General features: G+C 44.4%; 1 protein-coding gene across 1 annotated transcript; it reads left to right on the forward strand.

Annotated features, from left to right (window-relative positions):
* Positions 1 to 9,623: 9,623 nt before the first annotated feature.
* LOC138369072 (uncharacterized) lies at positions 9,624 to 10,898 on the forward strand. Its single transcript, XM_069332003.1, has one exon. The coding sequence runs from the start codon at positions 9,624 to 9,626 to the stop codon at positions 10,896 to 10,898; it is 1,275 nt and encodes a 424-aa protein (XP_069188104.1).
* Positions 10,899 to 20,175: the final 9,277 nt, after the last annotated feature.

The raw sequence follows: 20,175 nt of genomic DNA on the forward strand, positions 1-20,175 counted from the left end.
TCCGATTTGCCTTATTACGAACATTTATGCATTGATCCTTTTGTTTTAAATTCTTACTAATCATAACTCCCAGATCCCTTTCGCAATCCGACTTCGCAATCACAACACCATCTAGCTCGTATCTTGTAACTCTATCATCATTACCTAACCTCAGAACTTTACATTTATCAGCATTAAACTGCATCTGCCAATCCTTTGACCATTTCAAAACCCTATCTAGATCAACTTGAAGTGATAGTGAGTCCTCCTCCGAATTAATTTCCCTACCGATTTTCGTATCATCGGCAAATTTGCAAATGTTGCTACTCAAACCTGAATCTAAATCATTTATATATATTATAAACAACAGAGGTCCCAGGACAGAGCCTTGAGGCACTCCACTTACAACATTTTCCCACTCTGACTTGATTCCATTTATACTAACTCTCTGTTTCCTTTGGTATAGCCATGCCCTAATCCAGCTTAATATAGCACCCCCAATACCATGAGACTCTATTTTTTTAATCAGTCTTTCATGTGGCACTGTATCAAAAGCTTTGCTAAAGTCAAGGTATACAACATCGCAATCCTTACCACTATCAACTGCCTCAACAATGCTAGAATAAAAAGATAACAAATTTGTTAAACATGAACGGCCATTTATAAAACCATGTTGCGACTCAATTATTAATTTATGTTTTTCAAGATGAAGACGAATTTTATTTGCTATTATAGATTCGAGTAACTTTCCCACAATAGACGTTAGGCTAATTGGTCGATAGTTAGACGCAAGTGATCTATCTCCTTTCTTAAAAACTGGTATCACATTAGCAACTTTCCAAAACTCTGGCACTCTGCCTGACTCTATTGATTTATTAAATATGGTTGACAGTGGGTCACAAAGCTCCTCTTTGCATTCTTTAAGCACCCTAGCAAACACTTCATCCGGCCCTGGGGATTTGTTTGGTTTGAGTTTTACTATTTGTTTAAGAACATCCTCCCTGGTAACTGCTAAACTCGTCAACCTGTCCTCGTCCCCACCCACATAGACTTGTTCGGCTGAAGGCATATTGTTAAGTTCCTCTTTAGTAAATACAGATACAAAATATTTATTAAAAATACTACTCATCTCTTCATCACTATCTGTTATTTGACCTGTCTCTGTTTTTAATGGACCTATCCTTTCCCTAGTCTTAGTACGATATAACTGAAAAAACCCTTTAGGATTTGTCTTTGCTTGCCCTGCTATGCGAACTTCATAGTTTCTTTTTGCTTTCCTTATCTCTTTTTTAACATTTCTAACCAGTTGTACGAATTCCTGTTCTAAAGTGACCTCCCCATTTTTAATCCTTTTGTACCAAGCTCTCTTTTTACCTATAAGGTTCTTCAAATTCTTTGTTATCCACTTTGGGTCATTAGTATACGATCTATTCAATTTGTATGGTATACTACGTTCCTGTGCTTTGTTTAGAATATTCTTAAATAAGTTATATATTGAATCCACATCGAAATCCCCATTTAAGTCACCTATCGCTGGGTTCATGTCTCGCTCCAAGACCGGCCCACACCCCATACCCAAGCCTTTCCAATTAATTTGACCCAAAAAATTTCTTAGGCTATTAAAATTAGCTTTTCGAAAATCTGGCACTTTAACAGAATTTTCTCCTACTGGTCTATTCCATTCTATGCTAAATCTGATTTCTTTGTGATCACTGCTCCCTAGCTCACTCCCTATTTCGATGTCATTAATTTGCGTTTCCCTGTTAGTTAACACTAAATCTAAAATATTATTTTCCCGTGTTGGTTCCTTAATGTGTTGCGTAAGAAAGCAATCGTCAATTAATTCTAGAAAATCTTCTGCTTCACTATTCCCTGTTTTGTTCAACCAGTTTATTCCGCTAAAATTAAAGTCACCCATGACATAAATACTGTTAGATCTAGATGCTCTAGATATTTCATCCCATAGATGCTTTGCTTCCATTCTGTCTAAATTTGGTGGCCTATATATTACTCCTATTATAATATTATTAGCTTTTTCGTTTAATTCAATCCAAATAGTTTCTGTGTGTGGCTCTGTTTTGATTCCCTCTTTGAGACTACATTTCAAATTGTCCCTAACATATATGGCTACTCCACCTCCTCGTCTAATATATCTATCCGTGTGAAATAGTTTAAATCCATATATTTGATATTCAGCTAATAGTTCTCTATTTTCTACATTCATCCACGTTTCGGTAAGTGCAATAATATCTATTTTTTCTGTGCAGACAAGAGCATTTAATTCGTTAATTTTATTTCTTAGACTTCTACTGTTAGTGTAATATACCCTAAGTGAATTGTTATTTTGCGGACCTTCTCTTTCCCTGATCGTTTTGCCAATTCCTTTCTCCCACAAACACATACTTTTATTACCTCCTTCCTCCAAATCAATTCCCATACCTCTATCTACTAACAGTTTAAACCCAAACAAACACCTCTAACCACTTCTTCTAGCGAGTTCGCAACAGCAACAACCCCAGCTCTCGATAGATGCACCCCATCACGAGCATACATTTCATTTCTTCCATAGAAGTGTTCCCAGTTGTCTATGAAAGATATTGCATTTGATTTGCAATATCTTTCCAGCCGGCAATTGACACCAAGTGCCCTCGATATCCATTCATTTCCCACTCCCTTTCTTGGAAGAATGCCACATATGATCGGGATTCCTCCCTTGCTCCTAACTAACTCTATGGCTGTTTTATACCTCTGAATCAGTTCCTCACTCCTGACTCGACCAACATCATTTCCTCCCACGCTAATGCAGATAATGGGATTGTTCCCATTACCAGCCATAATATCATTCATGTTGTTTATAATATCACCAATGCCAGCTCCGGGATAGCAAACCCTTAACCTGTTCCCCCTATCTCTAGCACAAAACGTTCTATCCAAATACCTTATCTGGGAATCTCCCACAACTAATGTTTGCTTAGGTACTTCCTTTACTTTCTGAGGGGCCTGCGCTTCCTTTCTCTTCGTTGCTTTCCCTTTTGCGCGATCCACAGTCTCTCCACAGCACTCGTCCTCCAAAACGTCAAATGAATTTGAAGTTGCTATGGCGTTTGAAGGCGGCTTTATCAAAGTCTTCTTAAGGCCCCTGTCTTTCGCAACTCTCCAAGACGAGGTCCCTTTACTGCTGGTCTCCTCCTTCGTTACTTCTCGTTGTTTTTTAAGCTGACGCACCTCCTCCCGCAGAGAGTCCATCTCTGTCCTCAGGGCTCCCACTAGAGTCACCAGGTCCTTCACTACAACTTCCATATTGCTATGATAATATAACAACACTCAGGAGCTCCGGTTAACACAACCTCTCACTGTGACTTCACCTAACCGACTCAAATAGCTGTCAAATAGCTGTCTGTTAGATAGCTGTCTAACTCCCAGGTACCTATTTACAGCTAGGTAACAGGGGCATCAGGGTGAAATAAACTCTGCCCATCTGTTTCCGCCAGCGCCGGGCAACAGCTGGGCAGATACAGCTGGCCACTGCCAGCTGTACGACACACAGCTGGCCACTGCCAGCTGTACGACACACAGCTGGCCACTGCCAGCTGTACGACACACAGCTGGCCACTGCCAGCTGTACGACACACAGCTGGCCACTACCAGCTGTACGACACACAGCTGGCCACTACCAGCTGTACGACACACAGTTGGCAGAGGCGGGTCATCAACACAACACAGCCGTGTAAGCCAAGCGCTTATCAACCATCAATATTATGCATGACCTGCATTAACTTCTCTCATCAGCAATACATTTGTGCATCAACTGCATTAATCCCTTCTATTTGATGTAAATTTGTGTATTAACTGTATTAATCTCTCCCGCGGCGATGTATTTTGTGTTGGCGCGATAAATCCTCCACACAGCGATAACAACAGGATCAACGAAGTATACTCCGAGCCGTCAGTAATATGCTATTAACGGTACAAACCTTTATTATATATATATATATATATATATATATATATATATATATATATATATATATATATATATGGTACTAACGGCATCACTCCGCCTGGGTACGGGTGTGTCACAAATTTCAAGATAAACTCATGAAATTGAACCATGCAGATTGCTAACTGGGAAGACAATCTGCGTGGTAACATTTATTTAGACACTTGTATCATTCTTAAAGCGGGGGAGTGATGGGGGGGGGGGGGGAGAGGGCAGAGGGCGGGAGAATGGTGACTAAGGGAGAGGGGGAGAAGGGGCATGGGGAGGAAGTAGAGGAGTTAGGCGTGGAACACCCAACCGTGCACTTGCCTCTGCAACAACATACCCCTTCAAGTCAACAACAACAACAACCCTTCAAGTCAACAACAACAACAACCCTTCAAGTCAACAACAACAACAACAACCCTTCAAGTCAACAACAACAACACACCCCTTCAAGTCAACAACAACAACAACAACCCTTCAAGTCAACAACAACAACAACAGCCCTTCAAGTCAACAACAACAACAACAGCCCTTCAAGTCAACAACAACAACAACAGCCCTTCAAGTCAACAACAACAACAACAACCCTTCAAGTCAACAACAACAACAACAGCCCTTCAAGTCAACAACAACAACAACAGCCCTTCAAGTCAACAACAACAACAACAACCCTTCAAGTCAACAACAACAACAACAACCCTTCAAGTCAACAACAACAACAACAGCCCTTCAAGTCAACAACAACAACAACAACAACAACAGCCCTTCAAGTCAACAACAACAACAACAACAACAACAGCCCTTCAAATCAACAACAACAACAACAACAGCCCTTCAAGTCAACAACAACAACAACAACAACAACAGCCCTTCAAGTCAACAACAACAACAACAGTCCTTCAAGTCAACAACAACAACAACAGCCCTTCAAGTCAACAACAACAACAACAACCCTTCAAGTCAACAACAACAACAACAACCCTTCAAGTCAACAACAACAACAACAGCCCTTCAAGTCAACAACAACAACAACAGCCCTTCAAGTCAACAACAACAACAACAGCCCTTCAAGTCAACAACAACAACAACAACCCTTCAAGTCAACAACAACAACAACAACCCTTCAAGTCAACAACAACAACAACAGCCCTTCAAGTCAACAACAACAACAACAACCCTTCAAGTCAACAACAACAACAACAGCCCTTCAAGTCAACAACAACAACAACAACCCTTCAAGTCAACAACAACAACAACAGCCCTTCAAGTCAACAACTACAACAACAGCCCTTCAAGTCAACAACAACAACAACAGCCCTTCAAGTCAACAACAACAACAACAGCCCTTCAAGTCAACAACAACAACAACAGCCCTTCAAGTCAACAACTACAACAACAACAGCCCTTCAAGTCAACAACTACAACAACAACCCTTCAAGTCAACAACAACAACAACAACAGCCCTTCAAGTCAACAACAACAACAACAACAACAACAGCCCTTCAAGTCAACAACAACAACAACAACAACAACAGCCCTTCAAGTCAACAACAACAACAACAACAACAACAGCCCTTCAAGTCAACAACAACAACAACAACAACAACAGCCCTTCAAGTCAACAACAACAACAACAGCCCTTCAAGTCAACAACAACAACAACAGCCCTTCAAGTCAACAACAACAACAACAGCCCTTCAAGTCAACAACTACAACAACAACAGCCCTTCAAGTCAACAACAACAACAACAGCCCTTCAAGTCAACAACAACAACAACAACCCTTCAAGTCAACAACAACAACAACAGCCCTTCAAGTCAACAACAACAACAACAGCCCTTCAAGTCAACAACAACAACAACAGCCCTTCAAGTCAACAACAACAACAACAGCCCTTCAAGTCAACAACTACAACAACAACAGCCCTTCAAGTCAACAACTACAACAACAACAGCCCTTCAAGTCAACAACAACAACAACAACCCTTCAAGTCAACAACAACAACAACAGCCCTTCAAGTCAACAACTACAACAACAGCCCTTCAAGTCAACAACTACAACAACAACCCTTCAAGTCAACAACAACAACAACAACCCTTCAAGTCAACAACTACAACAACAGCCCTTCAAGTCAACAACAACAACAACAGCCCTTCAAGTCAACAACAACAACCCTTCAAGTCAACAACTACAACAACAGCCCTTCAAGTCAACAACTACAACAACAGCCCTTCAAGTCAACAACTACAACAACAGCCCTTCAAGTCAACAACTACAACAACAGCCCTTCAAGTCAACAACTACAACAACAACATGTACGTCAGCCGACCTTAACACATCCCGCTTCAACCCGCCGGCGTAAATAAAGAATAAAGTGTGAATTTACATGAAAAACTTTAATAAGCACAAACTTTCACAAACCATAATAAAAACCCGGCACTAAATTACCACAGCAATAGAGCAGGGACACAGCAAATGTTATATAACCTTGGAATTGCACCTCTAGGGGGGGAACTACCTGGTATGGTGGGTAGGAGAGGTTGGTGAGGGCCGCAGTGTCTCGGCATACAGTCGTCGTGGGTACAGCAGCTACAGTGATTACAGCGTCCTGTAATGTACGATGGAGATTCACTGATCACAGTACAATAATGAATACCGTGAAGGCATCACGGTACTGAAAGTATCCCGATGACAGAAATAGTTAACCAGTATTCTTGCTAATATAAAAGCAATATACGCCCTTCGCAGAAAAACAACAACAAAAAAACACCCTTCACACAAAACACAATTGTAAAAAAATAACATACACCTGTACTTCACAAAAAATAACATACACCTGTACTTCACAAAAAATAACATACACCTGTACTTCACAAAAAAATAACATACACCTGTACTTCACAAAAAATAACATACACCTGTACTTCACAAAAAATAACATACACCTGTACTTCACAAAAAATAACATACACCTGTACTTCACAAAAAATAACATACACCTGTACTTCACAAAAAATAACATACACCTGTACTTCACAAAAAATAACATACACCTGTACTTCACAAAAAAATAACATACACCTGTACTTCACAAAAAATAACATACACCTATACTTCACAAAAAATAACATACACCTGTACTTCACAAAAAATAACATACACCTGTACTTCACAAAAAAATAACATACACCTGTACTTCACAAAAAATAACATACACCTGTACTTCACAAAAAAATAACATACACCTGTACTTCACAAAAAAATAACATACACCTGTACTTCACAAAAAATAACATACACCTGTACTTCACAAAAAATAACATACACCTGTACTTCACAAAAAATAACATACACCTGTACTTCACAAAAAAATAACATACACCTGTACTTCACAAAAAATAACATACACCTGTACTTCACAAAAAAATAACATACACCTGTACTTCACAAAAAATAACATACACCTGTACTTCACAAAAAATAACATACACCTGTACTTCACAAAAAATAACATACACCTGTACTTCACAAAAAATAACATACACCTGTACTTCACAAAAAATAACATACACCTGTACTTCACAAAAAAATAACATACACCTGTACTTCACAAAAAATAACATACACCTGTACTTCACAAAAAAATAACATACACCTGTACTTCACAAAAAATAACATACACCTGTACTTCACAAAAAATAACATACACCTGTACTTCACAAAAAATAACATACACCTGTACTTCACAAAAAATAACATACACCTGTACTTCACAAAAAATAACATACACCTGTACTTCACAAAAAATAACATACACCTGTACTTCACAAAAAATAACATACACCTGTACTTCACAAAAAATAACATACACCTGTACTTCACAAAAAATAACATACACCTGTACTTCACAAAAAATAACATACACCTGTACTTCACAAAAAATAACATACACCTGTACTTCACAAAAAAATAACATACACCTGTACTTCACAAAAAATAACATACACCTGTACTTCACAAAAAAATAACATACACCTGTACTTCACAAAAAATAACATACACCTGTACTTCACAAAAAATAACATACACCTGTACTTCACAAAAAATAACATACACCTGTACTTCACAAAAAATAACATACACCTGTACTTCACAAAAAATAACATACACCTGTACTTCACAAAAAATAACATACACCTGTACTTCACAAAAAATAACATACACCTGTACTTCACAAAAAATAACATACACCTGTACTTCACAAAAAATAACATACACCTGTACTTCACAAAAAATAACATACACCTGTACTTCACAAAAAATAACATACACCTGTACTTCACAAAAAATAACATACACCTGTACTTCACAAAAAATAACATACACCTGTACTTCACAAAAAATAACATACACCTGTACTTCACAAAAAAATAACATACACCTGTACTTCACAAAAAATAACATACACCTGTACTTCACAAAAAATAACATACACCTGTACTTCACAAAAAATAACATACACCTGTACTTCACAAAAAATAACATACACCTGTACTTCACAAAAAAATAACATACACCTGTACTTCACAAAAAATAACATACACCTGTACTTCACAAAAAATAACATACACCTGTACTTCACAAAAAAATAACATACACCTGTACTTCACAAAAAATAACATACACCTGTACTTCACAAAAAATAACAAAAAAAAATTTGTAATAAAATAACTTAAAAAAAACAGCCTTCGCAAAAAACACAGAGAGAGGAAGCCCTGGAGGAATGAATCAAACACCTGGGACCAGATTCACGAAGCAATTACGCAAGCACTTACGAACCTGTACATCTTTTCACAATCTTTGCCGGCTTTGTTTATAATTATTAAACAGTTAATGAGCTCCTTAGAACCAGGCGGCTGTTTATAACAATACCAACAGTTGATTGGGATGTTTCCATGCTTGTAAACTGTTTAATAAATGTAACCAAAGTCGTTAAAAGATATAAGGAAAGATGTACAGGTTCGTTAAGTTCTTGCGTAACTGCTTCGTGAATCTGGGGTCTGGTCGTCAATAAGAGCCGTCCTACGCAACCTCTACATCCTAAGGAAATGTATATGTTTATCTCTCAGAATGTTCGGTAATACGTTTATAGCTAGTGATGTGTGTCTATGTATGTATGAACACGATGTACTGAACGGGGTGAGAATAGCTTGAGCTACCTCATCCTTTTGTGTGTATTTTACCTCAATAAACTTATTTCAATTTCTGCATCCTAGTACCCACGGAAAACAAAAATATTACATTTTGATGTTCGTTTAAACACGATTTTTAGTGTTTACTGCTAGCTAAAAAAAGTGCATTTTTAATAATGTTATTCTGACAATATTACCATAATATTTCTGGCTATAGCATATTCTTCTACGTTGCTTGTTTATTTTTAGTTTAACTCAAATTTATATTGTTCATTATTTTTTTAATTTCGTGTACAAAATATAGCATATATAATTATATATTATAAATATAATATAGATATAACGCTGATCATTAATACAAGTTACTTTTCTTAAAGGTTATCCAAGCTATTGTGCCATACGAGTCACGAGCAATGCTTATTAAATGAGGTGCATGTAGTGTAAGGCCACATGCTGCACAGGGCCACATGCTGCACAGGGCCACATGCTGCACAGGGTCACTTGCTGCTCAGGGCCACATGCTGCACAGGGCCACATGCTGCACAGGGCCACATGCTGCTCAGGGCCACATGCTGCACAGGGCCACATGCTGCTCAGGGCCACATGCTGCACAGGGCCACATGCTGCACAGGGTCACTTGCTGCACAGGGTCACTTGCTGCACAGGGCCACATGCTGCTCAAGGCCACATGCTGCTCAGGGCCACATGCTGCTCAGGGCCACATGCTGCACAGGGCCACATGCTGCACAGGGTCACTTGCTGCACAGGGCCACATGCTGCACACGGCCACATGCTGCTCAGGGCCACATGCTGCACAGGGCCACATGCTGCACAGGGCCACATGCTGCACAGGGCCACATGCTGCACAGGGCCACATGCTGCTCAGGGCCACATGCTGCACAGGGCCAGATGCTGCACAGGGCCAGATGCTGCACAGGGCCACCTGCTGCTCAAGGCCACATGCTGCTCAGGGCTACATGCTGCTCAGGGCCACATGCTGCACAGGGCCACATGCTGCACAGGGCCACATGCTGCACAGGGTCACTTGCTGCACAGGGCCACATGCTGCTCAGGGCTACATGCTGCTCAGGGCCACATGCTGCACAGGGTCACTTGCTGCACAGGGCCACATGCTGCACAGGGTCACTTGCTGCTTAGGGCCACATGCTGCACAGGGCCACATGCTGCACAGGGCCACATGCTGCACAGGGCCACATGCTGCACAGGGCCACATGCTGCACAGGGCCACATGCTGCTCAGGGCCACATACTGCACAGGGCCACATGCTGCACAGGGCCACATGCTGCACAGGGCCACATGCTGCTCAGGGCCACATGCTGCTCAGGGCCACATGCTGCTCAGGGCCACATGCTGCTCAGGGCCACATGCTGCTCAGGGCCACATGCTGCTCAGGGCCACATGCTGCTCAGGGCCACATGCTGCTCAGGGCCACATGCTGCTCAGGGCCACATGCTGCACAGGGCCACATGCTGCACAGGGCCACATGCTGCACAGGGCCACATGCTGCTCAGGGCCACATGCTGCTCAGGGCCACATGCTGCTCAGGGCCACATGCTGCTCAGGGCCACATGCTGCTCAGGGCCACATGCTGCACAGAACCACATGCTGCACAGAACCACATGCTGCACAGAACCACATGCTGCACAGAACCACATATTGCACATGGTCGCATGCAGAACAGCACTAAGACCACAACAGCAATAACACCACAACAGCACTAACACCACTAACACCACAACAGCACTAACACCACTAACACGACAACACCACTAACACCACAACACGACAACACCACAACAGCACTAACACCACTAACACCACAACACCACTAACACCACAACACCACTAACACCACAACACCACTAACACCACAACACCACTAACACCACAACACCACTAACACCACTAACACGACAACACCAAACACCACAACACCACTAACACCACAACACCACTAACACCACTAACACGACAACACCACAACAGCACTAACACCACAACACCACTAACACCACAACACCACTAACACCACTAACACGACAACACCACAACAGCACTAACACCACAACACCACAACACCACTAACACCACTAACACCACTAACACGACAACACCACAACAGCACTAACACCACTAACACCACAACACCACTAACACCACAACACCACTAACACCACTAACACGACAACACCACAACAGCACTAACACCACTAACACCACAACACCACTAACACCACAACACCACTAACACCACAACACCACTAACACCACTAACACGACAACACCACAACAGCACTAACACCACTAACACCACAACACCACTAACACCACAACACCACTAACACCACTAACACGACAACACCACAACAGCACTAACACCACTAACACCACAACACCACTAACACCACAACACCACTAACACCACTAACACGACAACACCACAACAGCACTAACACCACAACACCACTAACACCACAACACCACTAACACGACAACACCACAACAGCACTAACACCACTAACACCACAACACCACTAACACCACTAACACGACAACACCACAACAGCACTAACACCACTAACACCACAACACCACTAACACCACAACACCACTAACACCACTAACACCACTAACACGACAACACCACAACAGCACTAACACCACAACACCACTAACACGACAACACCACTAACACCACTAACACGACAACACCACAACAGCACTAACACCACAACACCACAACACCACTAACACCACAACACCACTAACACGACAACACCACAACAGCACTAACACCACAACACCACAAAGAAAGATCACGGGCACTAACACATGAAACACACAAATGGCACCTTTCTCCACCGACGACCAGAATATTGTGTGACGGATTAGAGTGTGAAGAAGAGAGAGAAGACGACCTTGGACACACAGGAGCCAGCCCGTAAGAAGAGTTAAGACGGCGGAAGAAACGCCCCGGCCAGCCCTCACCCTACCATCACCAGCTGTCGCCACACACACATGTACGACTTCCTGAGAGGCCGGTCGGAACACTGCTGCCAAGGTGAAGCCTGCACGGGACACCTCACCCTCCTACATGTACACCTAAACCACATCTCTTTATTGAATTAAAATAAAGAATTAAAACAAATCCTCGGCCTTGAAGACGACGACATGTAGAAGACGATATTTGCTTTTTCCAGATATCTGGGAGATTTCCTCTCTCAAACATTTGATTAAAAATTGTAGACAACGAGTGACGGAGTACTTCTGCAGTCTCCTTCAGCAGCCGTGGTGAGATTAGGTCTGGCCCATTGACTTTCTCACATCTAGTTTCTTCAGGACAACTATACAACTAACTTAAGTGTATTTGATTATTACTTGTGTTCTGTATAGAGGTGTGAGCCCGTTAAGGGACCTGTAATAGAGGGAAGAAATAGCTTATGCTAATCTATCCTACTGGGAAGTATTGTTATCTGGATAAACTTACTAAACTTGATATCAGTCATCCAGCGTTAATATGGGAAGCAGCCCAGCGCCTCACCGGACACAAGCCGGGAGTGCATCTCCCCCAAACATGCCGAAACAAATGTTCAAAATACGCGATACATATATCTCCATCTAACGTGTAAAGGGACGAAAATGGGACAAGCAACAAATACACAATAGAACGGCACAAAGATATAGGCCAGTAACCGAGAGAAAAGAATGCAAACACATGCAAGCAACACAACAAAGAATCGCCTGCCAACATTCACTACTTAACAAATGAATGCAAAAATAGTCCTGGAAACAATAGTCTCTCTCTTTCCCCTCTCCCTCTATGTTACCCCGTCGCCCCTTCCACACACCGTCGCTTCCTTCCCTGTAACACTAAACTCCTTCCTTCCCCTCGCTGACATTACTCACAACACCCCCCACTATTGTGGGGGAATGTTGTTGTGTCTCTCACCAACACCATGCCCTCCTTACACCACCACTACTCCCTCACCAACACCATGCCCTCCTTACACCACCACTACTCCCTCACCAACACCATGCCCTCCTTACACCACCACTACTCCCTCACCAACACCATGCCCTCCTTACACCACCACTACTCCCTCACCAACACCATGCCCTCCTTACACCACCACTACTCCCTCACCAACACCATGCCCTCCTTACACCACCACTACTCCCTCACCAACACCATGCCCTCCCTTACACCACCACTACTCCCTCACCAACACCATGCCCTCCTTACACCACCACTACTCCCTCACCAACACCATGCCCTCCTTACACCACCACTACTCCCTCACCAACACCATGCCCTCCCTTACACCACCACTACTCCCTCACCAACACCATGCCCCCCCCACACACACTTCAACAAAAATCCTTGGCTACTTTAACAGTCTCAATGACAATAAAATAATTTATCCCAGGAATATCTCCAAATCGGGAAGCAGTCTCGAGAACAGTGAGTATGGAACTATGAACCCCCCAAGGAGGAGTCTTAAGCCGACCCCTCCCCAAGGAGGAGTCTTAAGCCCCACATCACTCAACATACTTATGAACGCCATTTGCAAATATTGAATTTCCGGAAGGAACACAAGTGGGATATGCAGATGATGTCCTAACACCAGCTCCCACCTTGATGTCCTAATACCAGCTCCCACCTTGATGTCCTAATACCAGCTCCCACCTTGCAAACAAAATTGAAGTCCACTAAACTCCTTGGAAGGAAATGTGTTGAACTCGGTTTCACTCTCACCTCAAGCAAGACAAAAGCATAATCTCGTCACAAGCGGGGAGAAAATAAGAATTACAAATAAATGGTGAAACACATGAATGGGTTGACCACGGTAGAGCGACGGTCTCGCTTCCTGCAGGTCGGCATTCAATCCCCGACCATCCAAGTGGTTGGGCATCATTCCTTCCACCCGTCCCATCCCAAATCTTTATCTTGACCCCTTCCAAGTGCTATATAGTCGTAATGGCTTGCCGCTTTCCCCCTGGTAGTTCCCTTGGCGTCACTGTCGGCTCTAACAAGGGGGAAGAAAGAGGAGCTCAACCAGCTCATAAGAACAGGCAAAAGTCGACGCAGGCCACTGAAAGCTCTGACCTGGATTGGCCATGGAGCCTTTATTGTCGTGCTTAAAATGATGCCTATGGTCGCTCCGTCATGCTCTATGTCGCACCAGTTTTGTGAACTTATTCCCAAAGCGATGTGAAAAAACTTGAAAGCATGCGAAATTAAGCCATGACAATCATTCTTGGAGTGCCAAGAACTGCCAAAATATCTAATCCACGAGAGGAGTTGTCCCTCCCCAGTGTTAAAAACAGAATTAAGAAACTGAATGCTAAGCTTGCAATTAAGATAGCCAGAGATCTCCCACTACAATGATATTGTCAAGAAAAAATTCGAGTTCTGTGCTATTTTCAGGAAGAAACAGAGAAGCAAAAAATGGCATCACAGATCAGTCTGCTACCTTGAAGAACTTCACCTGCTTGAGCAAGCCCGTGAGCTCCTGCCTGTAGAGAGGTTACCTCCCTGGGAGGATGACCCATGCAGGATCATCAATGACATGACAACGAAAAAGTCCAACATGATACCACAAGAAATGAGGCACAAGTATCTTGAGGAAAATTAAAAAGACGCCGGAAATGAATTAGATCAAATCTGCACTGATGAGTCATCTAATCCAATCAATGGCAGGGCTGGTGCAGCATACACTGTATGCTGCACATAATAATGTGCAGGAATAATGCCTTTCAACGCAGAAATGAAGAAAAAGCCCGTATTGAGAACTATGCCTCTTCAACGCAAGCAGAGCTAACTGCCATTGTTATGGCGTTACGATTCCTTGAACGAAACACTGACAGTGCAGCGATCTGTTCTGATTCAAAAGCAGCACTACAAATGTTTAGTAAAAATTGGACAGAAAATCTTGCGATAGTCGCTGAAATCTGGAGAACTGTGAGAGTACTAACCAATCAGGGAAGAGTCGTCAAAATGCTGTGGATCCCCTCCCATGTTGGCATATGTGGGAATCAACGAGCCGATGTGCTGGCTGGTGAGCGCGCTGAAGGAGACCATATTGAATACTTCATACCTAAGACTCTTCTACAAATTAGAAGTATTACCAGGCGTGACAAGGCAACTGAGGAAAATAGGGCAGAAGGACAAATCAGTGAATCTGTTCGCTGTTACAACATGGTTGCAACTGGGAATCCCAAACATTATGGACGAAGAGGAAGTGGCCGCGAGAGAGAATCGGTAATAACAAAAATTCGTCTTGGATACAAATATACATGGAGATTCGGATTGGAAACAACAGTTGAGCAGCAGAGTTGCAGAATCTGAGGTGAGAGTGACGGACACCGCCTTGACCACTACCGGAGAGACTGTGAACATCTATGTGTCATTAGAAATGTGTGTAGAATAATGAACCCTACATTGTTTAAATTAGGAAAATACTATTTGTCAAATATAGATACTGTTCTTAAAAGGTTCCCATATTTTGCACTTGCAAGATAACGTAAGATTTTAAGGGTTGACAAATGTTAAATCTTCTTTACACACAGAAATCATAATAGTGTGATGCATCAAATGAGACCACCATCCCCCCCCCCGATGGTGGATCGGGGGTGGGGGGTGGGATGGGGGTGGAGTAATGATAAGAGAGAGAGAGTATAAGTGAATGATGTGAACGTATGAAGAACGTTATGAGCGTATGAGTATGAGCGTAGAAAGGCGTATTAGGGAGGGACTGTATTTACTCTTTGTGCCTGCAGGATCAGGCTGTTAGCTTTTGCCTTTGTAACTGTTGCTTTTGTAATATACCGACTCCCAACCTGTCTATCGTATCTACTATATGTATATCTCCATCTCCCTCCCTTCTTCCCCCCCCCCCCTCCCCCCCCCTCTCTCTCTCTCTCTCTCTCTCTCTCTCTCTCTCTCTCTCTCTCTCTCTCTCTCTCTCTCATACCCAGGATGCAGCCCACAACAACTATTAAGTCCCCGGTACTTATTTACCGCTGGGTGAACAGAGGCATCAGGTGAAAGAAACCCTGCCGATTTGTTTGTGTCTCGGCCAGGAAACCAGCCCAGTGTGTACCGCGTGTATGTGAGCATGAGCGTGTGAATGAGAGTGCAAGGTAATCTCTGCGACCATTAGACCGTGAGAGCGTGAGTGTGAGGGTGTGAGTATGAGAGTATGAGTGAATGAGGGCGGGAGGATGGGAGTGGCAGGAACTGCGGCCGCTGGTTACCGCCGGACACCTCGGCATTACGGCAAATTATCCCCCCCTTGCTGGCGTTGTTGACGGCACGGCTCCGCGAGCACGCTGCTTTTCCAGAGTGTGTAGGCCCTCGAAGGCCCCGGGTCCTCGAGTGCCCCGGGTCCTCGAGTGCCCGGGGTCTACGAGTGCCCGGGGTCCACGAGTGCCCGGGGTCCACGAGTGCCCGGGGTCCACGAGTGCCCGGGGTCCACGAGTGCCCGGGGTCCACGAGTGCCCGGGGTCCACGAGTGCCCGGGGTCTACGAGTGCCCGGGGTCCTGGAGTGCCCTGCTACCTGTGTACTCAGCTAGTTACACTCGTGTAACTGAGTGTGGATGTGCGTCCCATTCTAAGGTGGCTCCCCTCTCCACCAACACCCTCTACTCTTAACACGGACCACTGAGTAAGCTGTTTCTATCTCCCGTCCTCTTTCACTATAACTTTTCTTATGCCCCCTAGTGTACAAAGTCTCTCTCTTATGCCCCCTAGTGTACAAAGTCTCTCTCTTATGTCCTCTAGTGTGCAAAGTCTCTCTCTTATGCCCTCTAGTGTGCAAAGTCTCTCTCTTATGCCCCTAGTGTACAAAGTCTCTCTCTTATGCCCCTAGTGTGCAAAGTCTCTCTCTTATGCCCCTAGTGTACAAAGTCTCTCTCTTATGCCCCTAGTGCCTCTGGTGTGCACAACCCACATTTGTCCTATTGTTATATTTTCCATATTTTCCCTTTCACTGCATTACCTTTTCTCTCCCCCCCCTCCCCGTCCTCCCCTCCCCCCTCCCCGTCCTCCCCTCCCACCCCTCCCCCTCCCCTCACCAACACCCTGACGTACGAGACACAAATGACCTCGTCTGACCCCTAACAAGTCATGCTCCAATTTCACACACGAATTTTACTGCTCACTTAGCCCGGAAAAATATGTTAAGAGGCTCTTGAGGGAAGAGGAAGGTAAACCCCGGCCTGGAAATATTAGTTTCCCAGCACGGGAGAGTAAACCTCTTAGCAAACAATGAACCGAAACCTGGAGTCAGGAACCGGGAAGGTTGTATTTTAAGGGGTTTTAAGGGGGTTCCTGTATCAATATATTTGATAGAGGTACTGCGGGTTGAGTGACCAGCATGTGGCAGGTGTTTACTGGGGGGGTACAAACAACCCCGTTTAGGGGTTCTAAGCCACTCAGGGAGGAAGGGGGGGGGAGGTTAGATGTCCAGACTAAATATAACAATCAACTCACTCGGATCTAATTCAGACAAGAACATGGTCCTCCTTGTTGTTGTCTAAATTAGACAAGAACAAGGAGGTTGTTGTTCCAGCTCGAGGTTGTTCCAGCGTGCACAACCGTCCCTGCGACGGTCCATACATGTATGCCGACACCACCAAGTCACGCACACCTCACTAATTATATCTCACGATGTGCGTGTGCGTGTGTTCTTCCATTATTTAGTCTGCCTCTACTACTTCCATTGGCGTGTGCGACAATTAACCTGTACTCACCTAGTTGTGCTTGCGGGGGTTGAGCTTCGGCTCTTTGGTCCCGCCTCTCAACTGTCAATCAACTGATGTACAGATTCCTGTAAGATGTGTAAGCCAACTCTTGCGTGTACGGTAGCTCGTGTACACCCACACTGTGTACTACTAATGCTGCTGGTGGTGGTGTTGATGGTGCTACTGGTGTTGCTGGTGATCTTACTACTGTTCCCTTAACCATATCATCTTTAAGTAACCAACCTGACGTACACGACAAAACTAGTACACCACCAGGGTCGTGCGCCCCCCCAATAGTACCTTCAGCGGCAGCCCCCCCCCCACCATCCCCCCGCCGCTACCACCAATAAGAAACACAAGACACAGTACCAGCATAAGACCACAGCGAACAAAGAGCCAATGCAATAACCGATGAAAGAGAACGGAAGAACCAGAGAGAGAGAAGAGGCTCTAATGGAGCGTGATAACTTAGTCGGGGAGAAAATGCGATAACAGATTAAATGGGTGGGAAGAGCCGATACGGAAGAGAAGGGAAAAGGAACGATAACGGGCCATCAACGCACAGTGAAGGACGGTGGAGTCGAGGAAGGGAGAGGTAGAGAGCCACAGCAAAATGTGTGAAAGGAGACACGTACCTGGCTGGACACTGCAATGGGGCGATGGTGCGTGACTAGTGACGCTATGGTGCGTGACTAGTGACGCTATGGTGCGTGACTAGTGACGCTATGGTGCGTGACGAGTGACGCTATGGTGCGTGACGAGTGACGCTATGGTGCGTGACGAGTGACGCTATGGTGCGTGACGAGTGACGCTATGGTGCGTGACGAGTGACGCTATGGTGCGTGACGAGTGACGCTATGGTGCGTGACGAGTGACGCTATGGTGCGTGACGAGTGACGCTATGGTGCGTGACGAGTGACGCTATGGTGCGTGACGAGTGACGCTATGGTGCGTGACGAGTGACGCTATGGTGCGTGACGAGTGACGCTATGGTGCGTGACGAGTGACGCTATGGTGCGTGACGAGTGACGCTATGGTGCGTGACGAGTGACGCTATGGTGCGTGACGAGTGACGCTATGGTGCGTGACGAGTGACGCTATGGTGCGTGACGAGTGACGCTATGGTGCGTGACGAGTGACGCTATGGTGCGTGACGAGTGACGCTATGGTGCGTGACGAGTGACGCTATGGTGCGTGACGAGTGACGCTATGGTGCGTGACGAGTGACGCTATGGTGCGTGACGAGTGACGCTATGGTGCGTGACGAGTGACGCTATGGTGCGTGACGAGTGACGCTATGGTGCGTGACGAGTGACGCTATGGTGCGTGACGAGTGACGCTATGGTGCGTGACGAGTGACGCTATGGTGCGTGACGAGTGACGCTATGGTGCGTGACGAGTGACGCAATTGTACGTGCTCTGTAGCATAACAGCACGTGGCTAATGAGACGCAAATGGCTTGTGACACAATGATGGACTGAAGCAGCTGAACACTATTATAATTTAAACTGATGAATAAAAGCCGTTGAAAACCTCACTATATGTGTAAACGTTATTAAAACCGTCAGTGAAATGCCAAACGTTACCAAAAACGTGACCGCGCGGCGTACATTAACATTACAAACAGCTAACGAAGACTCCCAACAGTCGCTCGCGCGCCTTACATGCGTAAATGTTGTTATTAACTAACGTCAGCGGAGGTGTAAACGTTAATACGCAACAGGAGAGAGAAACGTTGAGGAGGTAAGCTTTGAGGACAGTAACGGGGGTTCACGCGTTATTAACGGTGCTAACGAGAAAGTCTTTTTACAGGAAGAACAAAGGGAGAAGAGAGGGAGGGGAGAGTGTCCTGGGAAAGGCAGATTAACATCAATACTCCAACCGTACAGAAGAAGCGAGGTTCAGCCGTTTCGTCACAGGAGCGTTCAGGGACGTTTCGATCATTTGCTGGGTTACGTTATGTCGGGTTGGGTTGATTTAGATCGTGTTTGGTTATGTTAGGTTGGGTTCAGTTTGTTAATGCTGGGTTGGGTTGGCTCGGTTTTGATTGAGCTTGGTTATGTTAGGTTGGGATGGGATAGGTTGGGTTAGGTTAGGTTAGGTTGGGGCAAGCAGGGTTTTAAAATCAGATGGGAACCCGTTTAACACAAGAGCGGAGGTGTGGCGGAAGATGAGAGTCGTGTGTGCAGGAGGAGCAACACACCTCAACAATCACTCTGGAACACTCTTGTTTTACTACCCAGTAGCGACAG

The sequence above is a fragment of the Procambarus clarkii genome, chromosome 27 (assembly GCF_040958095.1).
Source record: "Procambarus clarkii isolate CNS0578487 chromosome 27, FALCON_Pclarkii_2.0, whole genome shotgun sequence".
In the NCBI taxonomy this organism is placed as follows: Eukaryota; Metazoa; Arthropoda; class Malacostraca; order Decapoda; family Cambaridae; genus Procambarus; species Procambarus clarkii.